The 16,686-nt window shown below is 41.8% G+C and overlaps 1 protein-coding gene across 1 annotated transcript in view; it reads left to right on the top strand.

The window, feature by feature from the left end:
• Positions 1-16,686, top strand: part of LOC141148805 (glucagon receptor-like) — a 178,062-nt gene that overhangs the window by 74,444 nt on the left and 86,932 nt on the right. The window contains exon 2 of the mRNA XM_073636567.1: positions 9,945-10,005. Coding sequence (XP_073492668.1) covers positions 9,945-10,005 — 61 coding nt within the window. The remainder of the gene's footprint in view (positions 1-9,944; positions 10,006-16,686) is intronic.

The raw sequence follows: 16,686 nt of genomic DNA, 5'->3' as shown, positions 1-16,686 counted from the left end.
AGCCGCCGGCTGTATCACGGGAGCGCGCCCGCAATAACGAACCACCATGCGAGGGAGCTCGCATTAAGGTGGTTGGTTATTGCGGGGAGGAGCTGAGACAGCCGCCGAGGGACCCCAGAAAAGCAGGTGCCACTCTGTGCAGAACGAGCTGCACAGTGAAGGTAAGTATAACATGTTTGTTATTTTTAAAGAAAAAAAAAATACCTTTACAACCCCTTTAACTTGTTTGAGTAGCTCTTGATTTTACTAAGGAATTTGTCTTAAGGTTTTACACTATTTAGTGTTTTTTATTCCTTTGTACAACACATTTGGGAGTTGGTGTTTTCTTTTCTGGAATACTGCTTGATTATGGCTGGAGTATTGTTAGAGGGAGAGAGTCCCCAAAAGGCTGTTTCACCCGTCTCCTCGAGCTCTAGTAAGAAGACATCAAATTTTGGTGTTGGTGATTGGCCTCTATGGTGGAGGGAAGGAGATATCATCCATCTTCGATCTTTGGTTGTTGGAACTACACACCTTTCACTATTATCTTTGTGGGACTGTTTTCTCACGTTGGACATTTATATGATTACGATATTTTCATATTTGGATACTAATTCACTGATTACTTTTTCATACATTTTTGTTAAGGCAACATTTTGTGTATATATATATATATATATATATATATATATATATATATATATATATATATATATATGTATATATATATATATATATATATATATATATATATATATATATATATATATATTATATATATATATATATATATTCCTTTAAGAAAGCATGCTCAGAAGGACATCCGCTGCTATTCCTGGCCCCTCCTTCTGAAAATTCTAAATGCCCAGCTGTCGTGTTGATCTAATGGCTTCAGTGCTTTTGAGTCACTGAACTGAAACAAGTATGCAGTTTAGTGCCTTGTGCCTTGTGTCAGCCTTGTGCACACTTGTCTTTTTCCAAACTCTCCTAGAAGCAGCGTTCCAGAAAAAAAACGCCTGACGCCTCAAAAAGTGTCTAACACTTCTGGAAGCATTTAGGCGCATTTACAGACGACAAGTGTTTATGTATGTATTAATTTATTCTGGCCATTGAAATGAATTAAAGCTCAAGTGCTAAACGCGCCTAGCATTGGTGTGCCTGTAGATGCATTTACAAGCGTCAAGTGTTTTTTCTGCCAAAACTCTGCTGCTCCTGGATGCACTGGCAGTGGGTTTTTTTCCTGCCTCTAAACTCTTCTGCCACTATACTCTGCCAAAGGCCTAACATGCAAGGAAGTTTAGAAGCAGGAAAACAAATGCTAGACGCTCCTAGGGGCAGCTCTAAAAACATCCATTGTGCATGAGGCCTTAAACCTAGTACACACCATTTGTTTTTGTTTTTTAGTTTAACCCACTAACAGCTTCAGTCGGAGCCTAGGGTTGCCACTTTTTCTTCAAGCCAAACCCGTACACTTTAGTGGTGCACAGCATTTTTTTTTTTTCAATATACACTATATGCAACAGACCTGGGACACCTTTGGACACTCCAAAGAGAATAGTAATGCGGCACACATAGTGCCCCCTCACCTTCCTGTCAAGCCCTGTTCTGAGCCACATTCCTGTCTGAATAATGTGTCCGGGTGTCAGGTGGACTGAAACCCGAACACATGATTCAAAGCCCGAACTGTCTGGGGGAATCCCAGACAGGTGGTAACCCTATCGGAGCTGCTCTACTTACTATCCGATGTTAGTACAACAATCTCCCCCACTGGGCTATTGTGTTCTGACAGGGTGATGCCCCTCCAGCCAGAACACTCCGGTTTGCTCTCTCAGCCATTGGCTGAGAGTGCTGATCAGGAGCCAGTCAGCCGCTGGCTTACCAGCATGCTCGTCTGGCAGAAGCCGACTAAACAGCTGGCTTCTGGCAGATACATGAGCCGAATTTCGGCCGGTTCTTATTGAACCGCCCGATGTCGGCCGACATTCGGCCTGTGTCTAGTAGGCTTTAGTGTTCTTTGTGGACTGTATACTTCCAGGTCAGAGACTCACAATACTGAAGGCAGAAACAGGCAGACAACTAACATTTTCAGAAGGAGGTCAGCGATTGCAATCTGCACATTGCATTTAGTACAGGTTCCCTTTGCGTCCACTCAAATTAACTTTAAGGGAACCTGGCAATATAGATTTAAAGGACCTGTTTTTAAACGTGCAAGCGTCAGGTCTGTCATCCTTATCTATGGTTTACTAGTTAGCAGGGGCGGCCCGTCCATTAAGGTTGCACGGGCACCGCCCCCTCTGTCACGCCACCCTGCTGTATGACTAATTGATAGATTCATGCATTGCATGAATCTATCCATGGCCGCCACTGCCACTCCCTATTCAGGCATCCGGCCCCTTTCCGGATGCTGGGCGCCTGAATTCCAACGGCGGGGGTGTTTTTTTTAAGCACCTGATTAGAGTCATAGGCTCTAATAGGCTTCAAAAAGGGTGGACTTGGAGCACAGAGCATTGCGCTTGAAGTCCGCCCAAATATGTTAGAAAAGCAAATGAATATTTCCTTTTCTAACACTGAACTGCCTCTCCGCCAATCAGGAAGCGCGGGTCTAATACCCATCACTTGATTGGCTGAAGGCACAGCCGCTCCGATTGGACGCCTGGCAGAACGGAAGAACAGAGGAGGGGGAAGCATGGAGGACACAGGAACTGTCCCACAGCTCGCCGCTGTCACCCGCTGTCTGACCCGCCACTAAGATGGGGAAAGTGCCAGGCAGACAGCGAGCGGGCGGGGGTCACAGTGGCGGCATATAATGGGCACCAGGGGAGGCATTTTAAGGGCACAAGTGGCTGCATATGATGAGCACAAGTGGCTGCATATGATGGGCACAAGTGGCTGCATTTGATGGGGCACAAGTGGCTGCATTTGATGGAGCACAAGTGGCTGCATATGATGGGCACAATTGGCTGCATTTGATGGGCACAATGGCTGCAATTGATGGCACAGTGGCTGCATTTAATGGGCACAGTGAGGCTGCAATTGATGGGGTTTTTTTTCAGTATTTTTCAGTTTGTTTGCGCCCCCCCAAAATTTTGAGCACCAGCTGCCACTGCTAGTTAGTGAGTCAATGTAAATTAAGTGAAATAAAATAAGGTGTTGTCACATAGGCAGCCACTTTGGCTAGGGGCCACTCAAATACTATTCACTAACTCACCAATACAGGTGTGGGTCAGTGTACCAAAACATTACATTAAACAAAAAATTGGGGAAAGAACCCCCAAGAAAAGCAGGTACTAAATGTGACCCATGTAGTATAACAGGCACAAAATAACTTTTATTAAAGATAAAAAACAAATAATAAGTAAATAACAATAGGTTTAAATAACCACCCTTGAAAATAATACATCCACCCCACGCTCAATTTAAAACTGACAACGTTGTCAATCAATAAAAACCCAGAGTCCGGACTCAGACATAAGAATAATAGTTTTAAATCGCCAGGTGCTTCTCATACTAGGCAAAACGGAAGTTTTAAATGTGGGTTACTATCTGTCAAGTTAAATCGTTCAGGAGAGGTTGTAAAAACGTCCCATGTACATGAAGCCTTATGCCCCGTACACACGATCGGATTTTCAAATGTTGGATGTAAGCTTGTTGGCTGAAAGTCCGACCATGTGTATGCTCCATCAAACATTTGCTGTTGGACTTTCCGCCAATAAATGTTTCATAGCAGGTTCTTAAATTTTCCTCCAACAAAACTTTGTTGTCGGAATTTACGATCGTGTGTACACAAGTCCGACGCACAAAAGTTCACACATGCTCGGAATCAAGCAGAAGATGCCGCACTGGCTATTGGACTTCCTTTTTCTCGGTTCGTCATACGTCTTTTACGTCACCAAGTTCGTAATTTTTGGCCAACATTTGTGTGACCGTGTGTATGCAAGACAAGTTTGAGCCAACATCCTTCAAAGAAAAATCCACGGTTTTGTTGGCGGAAAGTCCGATCGTGTGCACGGAGCATTAGGATTACCTACTAGCTCCAAACGGAGCATAAATCATTTTAAAGCCAAAAGTGCACTGAAATAAATGTAATTTCTCATCAGCAAAATTAGAAAGTTGGAAAATAGGAGTGAAAGCTAGTTAAGATGCAAACAATAAAATTCATACTACTATGACAAGCTAATGGGCAACATATGGAGCGTTCAGAGCGGTAGCAATTGAGCAAGATAAGCAAGCAGGCAGGCATAGATGAATTATCCCTTTCGGCTGAGTTGAGCAAAAAAGTTAATAAGTGCAAAAGGGTTGTCAATAGCAGGGACACCAATGTTTCATACTCATGGTATCTTGCACACAAAGTGGCCTAGAGATAGCTCAACTTAAGTCAATTCAATGCTTGATCATTAGACGGATAATGGTGATCAAAGCCTCTTATCCTGCATATATTAGTTTAGGCAGTAAGTGCTCGCACATCGTTGGTATAATCGGACAGGTCATAATTGCACAGGAGACCATTCATCCACACAGGAGAGCACCAGGTCCACAGTTCATCTCCATATAGGAATCACAGATCAATGTTAGCAGGCAGACTCATTAACAATTTGAGGGTGGTTATTTCCACCTATTGTTATTTACTTGTTTGTTTTATATATTTAATAAAGTTATTCTGCACCTGTTATACTACATGGGTCAGATTTGTACCTGTTTTACCACACAGGTCTCATTTAGTACCTGCTTTTCCTGGGGGATATTGCACCATTTTTTTGTTTAGTGAGTCAATGACCTGGAAACAAGCATGCAGGTAAGTTGTGTCCCAGCATCTCTCCATGCTTGTTCTGAGTTTATAAATCACTAAAAATTAGGAGGCTGACGGGTGAATAAAGGATCCATACCATACCAGATGCAAAGTCTGAAGATTTGTTACCCAAGAACAATAAGCCAACATATTTTAGGGGACACGTTGTGCCTCCTTCATCAGGGCTTGGAACAAGATCAGGACTCTAGACTAAATATTGTAAAAAAAAAAGGTTAGTTGTGAATTTCTATTGGAAAGACTGCCTCAGGCAGTCAGTCTGTTAACCATTGGCTGCCAGCCGAAATTCACAGCTACCCCTTTTCTGAACACATTTTCCACCTGCCTGATATTGTTATTACATAAAGTATACAGACCCCTGATGAAGGGGCACAGTCTGGCATCCAAAATTGAATTTTTGTTTCTTGGGGTAAAACTCTTTGGACTCTTTGTTTTTTATGGTGTGACATGCGGCAGTACAATGGTTTAGTGCAAGGGTTTTGATTTAAAATTCAAGGAGGTCCGGTCAGTCAAAGTTTCTTTTAGCAGAGGTCTGAATCTCTTGTTTGTGTGATGACTCAGATCCTTCACATCACAACCCCACTCCCTTCACATCACAGTTACCGAATTATATCAATGGCAGCAGTCCTTCCATTTAGATCACAGCACCCACACCACAATATCCACTTTTACATCACAGCCCCCCCCCCTTTTACATTGCAGTTCCCCCTTTACACCACAATGCTAACTTTTACATTACAGCACCCCCTTTATATTACAGTGCCTCCTTTTTACATCACATCCCCCCTTCATACCACAGCACTTCCTTTTACCTCACAGTCCCCCCTTTACATCACAGCCCCCCCTTTACACCACAGTGCCATTTTTTACACTGCTGTTCCCCCCTTTACACCAATGTACCCCCTTTTATATTGCAGTCCCCCTTTACAACAAAGTTCTCCCTTTTACATTGCAGTCCTCCCCTTTACACCACAATACCTCCTTTAACATTGCAGTCCTCCCTTTTATACCATAGTGCCCCCTTTTACATCACAGTACCCCCCTTTACACCACAATGTATTTATTTATTTCAGGTACTTATATAGCGCTGTCAATTTACGCAGCGCTTTTACATATACATTGTACATTCACATCAGTCCCTACCCTCAAGGAGCTTACAATCTAAGGTCCCTAACTCACATTCACACCACAATGCCCCCTTTTATATTGCAGTACCCCCCTTTACATCAAAGTGCTCTCTTTTACATTGTAGTCCCCCCTTTACACCACTGTGCTCCCTTTTATATTGCAGTCTCCCCCTTTACATCAAAGCACCCCCTTTTACTTCACAAAGCATACATACAGCCCCCCTTTTACATGACAGACACCCCACTTTACAGCAGTATCTTTGGTCCCTCCATCACCTCACAGTCCCCCTCTTTACATCACAGTTCTCTTCAAATAATACCCCTCACTTCGCATCAGAGCCCCCGCATTTCTTTTTTTTTTTTTATCCTGGTCCACTTTACACGAATGTCCCCTTCCTATCAGTTTCCTCTTCCGATCACAGCTCTCTCCCAATCTTTATAATCCTCAGGGCTTTTTTTCTCAGAGAATAGGTGCAGGAACACAACCATGCTCACCACACACACATACCTGCCAAATGGCATCAAATAGTGGCTCTTCCCTCTGCATACAACCCCTCCCTCCACTGCCCTCATCTTCTCCCCCCTCCTTAAAAGCTCCACCATCTGTCATATGTCTTACCTTTGTTGCAATATTAAGCTGAATCCCCTATCCGGCTGTAGTACCTCCCAGCATACTATACTATATTACAGTCACTTGCAAGGCAGATCATGCAGTAGAAGCATCAACAACTGGGAAAAAATGGAGACCACAGAGGGTGCAGCCTGCCACGCACCTTCTCCTGCCCCCTGCCCATGACTGCACTGAACCCTGGGCACCTGTTCTGTATCTCCCTTGTCCCTGTCCGGCACTCAGTAGGATCTGCACAGGGGATCTCACCTGTGTGCGCTACTGGGAGATAAGCTATCACTTAAACGCAGAAGCTGGACTTCGGTGTTACCAAGTGATAGTGGTGAGCAGGGAGCAGAAGACCTGAGCCAGAGGTGGTGGAACTGAGTTCCCCCTAGTTCCTGCTGAAAAAAAGCCCTGATAATCCTACCTTCAACTGCAGGCAGAGGGCAGGAGGCGCAGCATGACTGGACAGCAGATGGGAGCTGTGTAACTTTTCATGTTAACAGATAGGTGATTTGTTGCTAGGACTGCCCCACATCCTAGCAGCAAATCACCAGCTTGTTAACTTTAAAAGTTATGCAGCTCCCATCCGCCGTCCAGTCATGTCATGCCTCCTTCCCTCTGCATGCTGTAAGGGCGAAAGCTGTGGCCGCAGTGGGGGAACAAGGAGGGATACCCAAGCTGCTAAATGGCGCAGCAAGGTCCAGATAGGACTGTCATTCGGTCCAAGTCCGGACCACGATCCGCCATTTAGTGATGCCTAGTTTAGTGGTTTGCACTCTTGCCTTTCAGCACTAGGGTCCTCAGTTCAAATCCTGCTAAGGACACTGCTTGGAGTTTACATGTTTTTCCTTTGCTTGCGTGGATTTCCCACTGTGGGTAGGGCCTACTCACCCTGCATACAGGGGTACCCTTCGCTCGGAGCGCACTTATCAATGCCCGGGTGCCATCAGGGTCCCGTCGTGCAAATAGCGTGGACCTCATGCATGCACTCATTAACTACTTCACTTCTGTACCTTGTGACCAGGCCATGGATCTCTGTAACACGGGTTTGGTTCTGGTTGCTACCAGAAACCGACAGCTAGGGAGGTAGCCTAAACATCGACTCCCAACGGAAGACCTGTCACCCTCACCAGGTACCATGCCTAACGACTGGTTGCTTGTGTCTTGAACTAGTGCTTGGTTACTCATAGCAACTACATTCCTCCACCTCGTCTTGCCGAGTTAACCCTTGAACTTCACATCCCATTGTGCTTTACAGACCCTGGTTCTTTTTATACACCAGAACCAACATGCACCTCTTTGAATAACTTCAGACCAGGCTCAGGACAGTTGATACAACTTTACTTAAAAGTTTTTTAGTACTACGGTCCAGTTTGAACATAGTCAATTTCCTAAGTCAAACTACAACTGATCGGCTGCCCAGGTATACCTCTGCATGGTAAGTAGTCCATGTTGGCATTCTCCAGATGCTCGCTTTTGCCGTTTGTCGGAGGTGCCTCCAACAAACGGCAAGATGCAGCAGTCCTCCTTCACAACATGTACATTCAAGTGTGGGCGAAAGGCCCTGAACCCAGCCTTCAACCATATTTATATCACCAGTGAGTAGGCTGGATCCAAAAAGCCTGGGAACTAAGCACACATACTTAACACTTTCCCCCTCAGCCTGGGTCATCCACTAATTACCTTGTGCAGAAATAAACAACCTGCCTAAACTCCCATACTACAAATTGCTGATAGGAAAATGCACTCCTGCTTTGTTTTTGAATTATTATTCTTTATTTAACCTCCTTCCACCCGCTGTATAGACAAAGGACGGGGGGCGGGATCCCCTCTCGTACTGGGAGCCCCAGTCTCATCGGAACCCCTTAAACTAGGATTGCCCATCACCCTATAACAGTCACAGTCACACTATAAGTTGCTGATCACTGCCATTACAGTATAGTGTCTATAGCTGTATAAATTCCAGTATATATATATATATATATATATGCACACAACATCACTATAACTTTTGCACAAACCAATTAATATATACTTGTTGAGATTTTTTTTTTTTTTTTTTTTTTTACTAAAGACATGTAGCAGAATACATTTTGGGCCTAAATCTTTAAAGAAATTTGATTTTTCAATGTTTTTGGATTGGATATGTTTTACAACAGAGAGAAGAAAATATTGTTTTTTTTTGGGGGGGGTTTTTTTGGTCTTTTTTATTTATATAATAAAAAATTAAAAACCCAGCAATGATTAAATACCCCCAAAAGAAAGCTCTATTTGTGTGAGAAAAATGATAAACATTTAATTTGGGTACAGTATTGCATGACCGCGCAATTGCCAGTTAAAGTAGTACAGTGCTGAATAGTAAAAAAATGCCCCGGTCATTTATGGGGTAAAACCTTCCAGAGGTCAAGTGGTTACATTTTTTGCGCTATATAAATACTTGTAATAATAAATATTCACTCCCCTACCCCTGGATTTTTTTCCTAAGATGTCCTAGTAGGCCATCTTGATCTAAGACCAACTAATTTCAAATGACTGTATTCCCCTAATGAAAGACTTGACTCCATGGACTCTGTTTTGGAGCAGCTTTAGATTTGGTGCCTCTCACCCAAACTTCACTAAACAGTAAAGCAAAAAAAGGTTGTGGATAACAGTAGAGAATGCATTTTTTTTTTCAAATATAGTTTTTTATTACTGCCCAACATGGGTAAAGACAACTTAATACATACATATCACAGTTGCATAAAAAGAAAAAAACAAAATATGCAGCAACAACATTTTGGTGAAGCGGAGGAAGGGAACAAGGTCACAGAAATATAATGAGTTAGATGTGCGTTATGAACGGAATATAATTTGTTCATCTCAGTTTATGTGTAGTAATCCCTTCAGTTAAAGTAAACTCGTTCTCCATCTCCATCTTATAGCATATAACTGGTTATAAGAAAGTATGAAAGGAAAAAATAGTCAGAAAAGAGGAGGGGAAGAGTGAGGAATGAGAAGAGTGGAAGGACTGGAGGAGGGGGGGGGGGGTGAATAAACGGGGTGAGGTTCTACTAGGACTCTGGTTGAATCGGCTCGGTTTCGTTATTCGAGCCTTCAAGTCGTATGTTCCATTAAGGAAACTCTAAGGGCAACTCCCTCTGCAGAGTAAATAAATTGTTTCCATACTGCCCATGTCTTATTGTACTTTTCCTGCTGGTGTTTTGCGGAGAGAACTAAGTCTTCAATTTTACTGATATCTTCCACTTTCTGGAGCCATTGTGTCACCGAAAATGCATTTTTAAAGACAAGTCAGGTATGGCATATTTTCATTTGGACATGTTCCTTTTAAATGCTCTGATTCTCAGAAGACATGCTGTGATAGTAACATTGTGAGCAATGCTGTGTGTTGATGGCTAATCCTGTTTTTGTTTTGACCCTTCAGCTGGATGCGTTCCTCACCTCTGCTCTCCCTGCTCAGCCTGTGCACCCTCTGTCACTCACAGGTAAGGTCACCCTTAACCGGGGCCACAGACTCAGAAAGGTAACAGTCTCCCTGACACTGATGTCTCTGGGGCTCTTCACAATAATACGTCCAATTATTAGACGGGGGGGGGGTTGAAATTCAGAGCTATTCCTTGTAGATGCTCTTTTAATCAGTGATCTGCTCCAGAATCTGTAATTTCTTTGTTTTCTGTAGCTACAGCTGAATACCCCACCATCCGCATTCTCATACAAACCATACAATTTATTTTTTTTCTTAACAACTCCATGATGCATACTCTCATTTTTTTTTGCTTTTTTTTAACCATTGTCAACAAAACACTTCTACTAATTTGCCAGCTGAGTTCAAATTAATTACAATGGTTATGCCAGGCTTTGTCTTGCGTAAGTGAATGGCAGTCACTTCTATGCTCCCGTTTCTCCAGTCTGCAGGTTCAAAGACCTTGTTACGCTATGTCAGGGAATGCCTGAACGATTAATTAATTTGAGTTAGCTTTTAGCCAATGCAAAATCCTTTGAAGTAACACAACAGATCGATGTGAGTATGGATTGGAGATTATGAATAAATTAACATTTATTACGACACATGCAAACATCATACATAATAGCCCAATTGCGATGTACATAGACACTAAGATAATTGCATATAAGTACCAAAATTGTCTGTAATAATAGATAATACATACATAGAATGAACTAAAAACAACAATTCAATTTTCCCCGTAGACAAAATAACCGATGCTGATGAAATAAGACAATAGTCTGAGTTTTACAGAAATAGTAGAACTATAGGCAAAACTTTTTTTTTTTCATTTTGGAAAGAGCAAGGAAGGGTATAATCCTTCCAGATTTTTTTTCAGCATCTGTGTCCAATTGCAGAGATTTTCCTTCACTTCTTGCCTGATAGTCAAATAGGAAGTGAGAAGAAATCCCTGCAAATTAGGGGAATCCTTGGGGACCCCCAGATCACGAGAAATAGTGTCCCCCATTGGAAGATTTTCCCTCTATTACTTTTCTGGGGACAACCCAAAATTTGGGGTTTCCTTTTACTTTCATATTCAATAATAATGGTAAACAGGACAAAAAGAGAGGGGGGATCTCCTCAACCGAGGCCACAGACATCAATAAAAACTGACAGCTGTTCTAATCTCTCTCCACTCCATCCAAAACTAAAAAAAAAGTTTTTCCTATAGTTATACTTTAAACTGTTATTCCCCTGCAGAAGGAATATGCGGCAAACTACGCAAAACGGTAGGCCACTATGGCCCAAGAAACGAAAAATAAATAGGAAGAAAAAAAAAATTTGAATGGTTATGTTATCCTGAGGAGAACGATTAGGTTACCAAAAGAACCATAGAAATTGGCTTAATAACCTAAGCAAGCCAATCAACAGAAGATATACTATAATTACCCTATTAGAATGGCTGTTGGCTTAAAAATGGTCGCCGACAGACTCTAAAATGGCTGCCAATTATTGATTGTAGTTTCCTTCCCAAAATGGCATCTCCTTATCCTTGAGCTGTGTCCTGGCCTCACTGAGGTGTCAGATGATGAGATATCTTAGATGATCCTTTTTTGATGTTCAGATGATGTCTGTCCTTAGTGTACCTGACTTCTTTTTTTATACTGTGACAACAATATAGTCATAAAACACACCAGGGGGTGGCCCAGAAGGTGTTACCTTATTTCTGATTGGTTGGTTCATTGAATAATCAACTCGTGTTTACTCAAGTATTACCATCCTTGGCCACAAGGTGTTATTCTAGGACAAGGAGTGTCTATTCTAAATTATTCCTTTAAAATAATCTGTTACAGGACTGATTAATATTCCACTATAACAATACACTATTTCATATAGCAATTAAAATAATATTTGTACACATACAAAGGGGAAAAAAATACATAACTTGTATACTAACTACTTATTAATTACGGCTATTGCAGCACACAGACAATCTTTCTAAGAATAATAATACAGAATCCTGTCATACATGTCTGATAGATGAGGGCTCCTTCTTGCATATGGTTTGGGAGTGTAATAAAGTTGGCCCACTTTGGTTACGTCACTCAATTTATAGCGGATACTTTTGATCTCCCGAACATATGCAGTCCTATGGTAGGGCATTTGGGATTAATTGAGGCTGAGCTTATGGATAAAAATGTTGAAACTCTTCTATGACTGTAATTCTTTTATGTTTGTAAATTGATTGTGATAAATTGGATACGGACAGATCACCTTACATTATTGGACTGGAAATACCTGGTTGATTCTAATGTTACCTTATACAGACTGACATATGCAGCTAGGGGATGTTCTAAAAAATGTACCAGAATTTGGGCTAGATGGGTGGAGTCAATGGATACAATGGCAGATTGCCCTTAGCAGCAGAAAAAGAGGAATACAAAAAAGGAAAAAAAAAAGATAAAGGGTTTTGAAATGATTCGTTTACAGCGTATATCATATTGGTGTAGCAATATGGCTCATTTGAATGTATCGCAAATTGTATAACATAAAATTAAAGGTAATAGTTCACTCTGAAATGTTTGGGGTCTTTTTTTCCCAGTTATGTTTTTCTGATACAAATTTTTTCTTATCATCGTTTTGTGGTTCTTAATATAAAAAAAACAAAAAAAATGCTATATGTACATATGGAGATATTTGAAGCTATATGAATAGATTGCCTGTCTTGCATTGAACAGTATATACCTGGTATATATATATATATATATATATTTGATGTTTGTAAATTGTATTCACCTTGTGCATATGGCAAAAAAAAATCTTTTAAAAAATGATAATACAGAATCCAACACACTGGATCTCTAATGGGATTACCACTTCCCTATGACACACATATGTTTATTTAACAATGGTTATTATACATAAATAACCCATATTAATATTTATAAATCCTTTTTCCGGCAATGGGCTATTGTGTCAGGATAAATCTTTTATAGATACCTTTAAAAATTGTGTTATGATTTAAAATCATATACTTATAAAGATTTTCATGATAATTATAGTATTTTGTCTGGTAAAATAATTTGTAATCCATTGGCTTGTAAGCAGGCACAGCTAGATATATGTATGAACGCAGTGTCATGAAAGTTTTGACCTTTATAACTTGCAGTATAAAGCTTATGAACTGACATATATAATTATTTGAGTTAGTGCAATAGTTACAACCAGCTCAATTCTGTGAAATGGGTCCCGTCCCGTGTTTGTCTTTCTCAGAGCTGAGACAATGTTTGGTCACTAGATAACCAGACTTGTTATTCTGTTGTGTCGACAAGTTTACATGAACACATGTGTCTTCACATTTCACATTTAGGGGACTCGAAGATCCTTGTGAACACTGGTTAGTTTGTTTTTGGTCACAGGCGTTGTGAGTATATCAAAAATCCATTGTTCTTAAGCACCTAATTTGTAAGGACAAACTATTGTCTCTTACATGAACTGAGACCGGAAAGTAACCCTCTAATATTTTGGCCTTTTCACAAATTAGACCAGTCAGAATAAAATTCAGAAATCCTGTGTCATATTTTTAATTCACTTCCTTATTTTAGTCCGGTGTACGTCATCACGTACAAATCCGTCGGACTTTTGTGTGATCGTATGTAGGCAAGTCCGTTCATTAGAAAGTCTGCCGCAAGTCTGCCGCAAGTCCGCCAAAAGTCCGTTGAAAGTCTGTCGGACGGGCTGTCGGACTTTTGTAACCGAAAAGTCCGACCGTGTGTACGCGGCATAAGAGGGATGTGGAAGATAGTGTAGAACAGCCGTACTCAACCTTTTAACCCTCCTCAACTAATTTCCAGTTCTCAAGGAATCTTTACTAAAACCAGTTCATCGGGGGTCAATGGGAAAAATGCATCTAACATTGGTAGCCAGTAGGAAGAACGAAACCCTTACAGTGGTGGTCCAAATGTCACCCTTACAGACAGCTAAAAAGATTTTTAGTGTAATTCTGCTTGCTTTGCCAAGTGGCATTGGCCCCAGAACTATGCAGGTCATTAAATGGGAGGTCAATCAACCACAGCTCAAGGAACACCTATAAACCTCTGGGGGAATTCTATGGTTTCATGGAACCCTGATTGAGAATAGCTGGTGTAGAACGCCCCCTGACACCCTAAAGACAGGATGGCACCTCCAGAGGCAAGGGTGGGCTAGCATTTCACCCTAGGGCTGACCTCATGGCTAAAATGCGGGACTGAAAGAGAATATTGAGCACTAGTCACTTTTGTCATTTTAGAGTTTTATTGCAGAGGGGTTAAGAAGGTGAAGGTGAAGAGGGTTTGAGGTCCTACATACTATGAAGATCATTTAAAGACTCTCCAGAGCAATGCCCAGCTTCACAGTCTCAGAACCTTTAAACCAGCCCAGCACTGTAAGCATGCTCCCAAATTTCAGTGCGTCCTCCAAGTGAGTCACCAGGCCCTTCTGTAAGACCAGCCTTCTTCCTGGTTCTCTCTAACAAGGGGCCTCCCCTAGCTCTTTTCCTTGGCACAGCTTCCCCCAGACCAGGCAGGACAGCTGCAGGTCCACGTCAGCACATGTTAGGCCCTTGGGCCAAACAGCAGAGCTCTATCCAGCAGCACTTTCCCAGGCCTCAGCCCAGGGGAAGAGAGAAAGCACATGGCCTGCCCCAAATATTTAAATCCTCTCCAGCATGCCCCAGTGGCCTAAACATCCTACTGGATTTGGGTGAAGGAAAAAAAAATATTCCTAACTTAGTCTTGTTTATGAAATCTTAAATTATGACCAGTGGCACCAATTACACTTATGGACTTTTCGACAACAAAGGTCCGACGGTCTTTCCGACGGACTTTTGACGGAGTTACGACGGACGTCCGACGGACTTTCTAATGACCGGACTTGCACGATCACACCAAAGTCCGATGGATTCGTACGTGATGACGTACGACCGGACTAAAATAAGGAAGTTGATAAGCCAGTAGCCAGTAGCCAATAGCTGACCTAGCATCGGTTTTTGTCCGTCGGACTAGCATACAGACGATTTTTCGACCGGACTCGAGTCTGTCAGAAAGATTTGAAGCATGTTCCAAATCTAAAGTCCGTCAGATTTTCGACCGAAAAAGTCCGCTGCAGGTCCGATGAAGCCCACACACGGTCGAATTGTCCGCTGGACTCGGTCTGTCGGACCAGTCCGGTCGAAAAGTCCGCTTGTGTGTACGCGGCATACCAGTTACACTTATGCCGCGTACACACGAGCGGCATAATTTAAATATAACAGAAAAACACAACCTCAAAAGTAACATTCAATATGTTTTAAATCTACTGCTTTAATTAAAACTATATCTGCCATAGAGGTCCTTTTTTAGGCACTTTCTGTTATAAGGTGACAAATGTCTGCTAATTTCTCTTCTGCTTTGTCACAGTAGTAAAGGTCCTCTCACATGGGCATGCTTTGCTCTGTTCAGCAAGGGATCTGTGAGCAGATCTCCTGCTAAATCAGAGCAGAACTGGGAAGAAATCAGTTTTGCGACATCCATGCCCATTCAGAATTCATTTTGATAGCGGACTGTGGTGCACCCATGGTCAATCTATGTCTGCTGGATATAAACAGATTTTTGTCCATTTACATCAGGCTACATCCTATCCATCATGTTAAAGCCTGGAAAACAGAAAAGGACGCACATCTGGATGGACTTGGAAGCAGGTGAATGTAGAAAGACACAAGTCCATTTACACCCCCCTACCTATAGACCTGAATAGAGCATCCAATCAGGACAGCATGAAAAACTGACAGGTGGATCTAATCAAGAAGCCTATGTGAAAGGGGCCTTACTTAAAGTATTTTCTTACTTTTCCATTAAAGAAGAATTCCAGGTATTGACAATATAAACTAAGCATATACCATACCTGTGGGATCCCTCTAGAAATGGGGAATCACTGAAGAAGACACCGCTAACATATTGATCTCCACTAGTTTCCGGGTCCCATGCCAAGCCGCTTCCTTGCTGCATTATGAACACAGAAGGTTGGCCTTTGGGCGCAGGCACCATTCAGAGAACACGTTACATTTTCTCAATGAATGCAAAAAATTCTTCGATTGGGCGAAGTGGAGGGGATGGATGGTGACATCAAGTTCATGAGACATCATGAGAAAACACAAAGCATTCGCTGAAAAGCATTTGTGTCGAAAGGCTGACCTCCTGTTTTCACAGTGCAGCAGGGTAGCCGCTTAGCATGGGACCTACAAGCTAACAAAGATCACTGGAGTAGCGGTTTCTATTAGAGCAATTTCCAGCCTCCAGAGGGATCCCACTGGTATGGTAAATGCATAGTTACATTGGTTCAAGCAGAATTATGTAAAAATATTCATACCTGAAATTCTTCTTTAAGATACTTGCTCAGGCAGTTATTATATGTGCATTTTGGATGAGCTTTTAAGGGCCCTATAGAATTAAACTGAAGAAAATATTGCAGATCATCAGACCAAAAATACTGCATGCACCAGTTCCCCCATTACTAAATAACTCCCATACATTATTACTGCTTTTTAACTTTAATTGAGTTTCCCTCAAAACGTAGGAAAATGCAGTCTGGTGGGAATGAGTCCTTCCATGAATGTGATTGGTGGCTTTGGCTTAAAACCCATCATTGTTCACTGCATTATTTTATTAGGTTATAAGCATTCTAAAATCATTTCCATCCATGTGCA

This window comes from Aquarana catesbeiana, linkage group LG06 (assembly GCF_042186555.1).
Source record: "Aquarana catesbeiana isolate 2022-GZ linkage group LG06, ASM4218655v1, whole genome shotgun sequence".
Lineage (NCBI taxonomy): Eukaryota > Metazoa > Chordata > Amphibia > Anura > Ranidae > Aquarana > Aquarana catesbeiana.
This window is presented reverse-complemented; position numbering and strand designations above follow the sequence as displayed.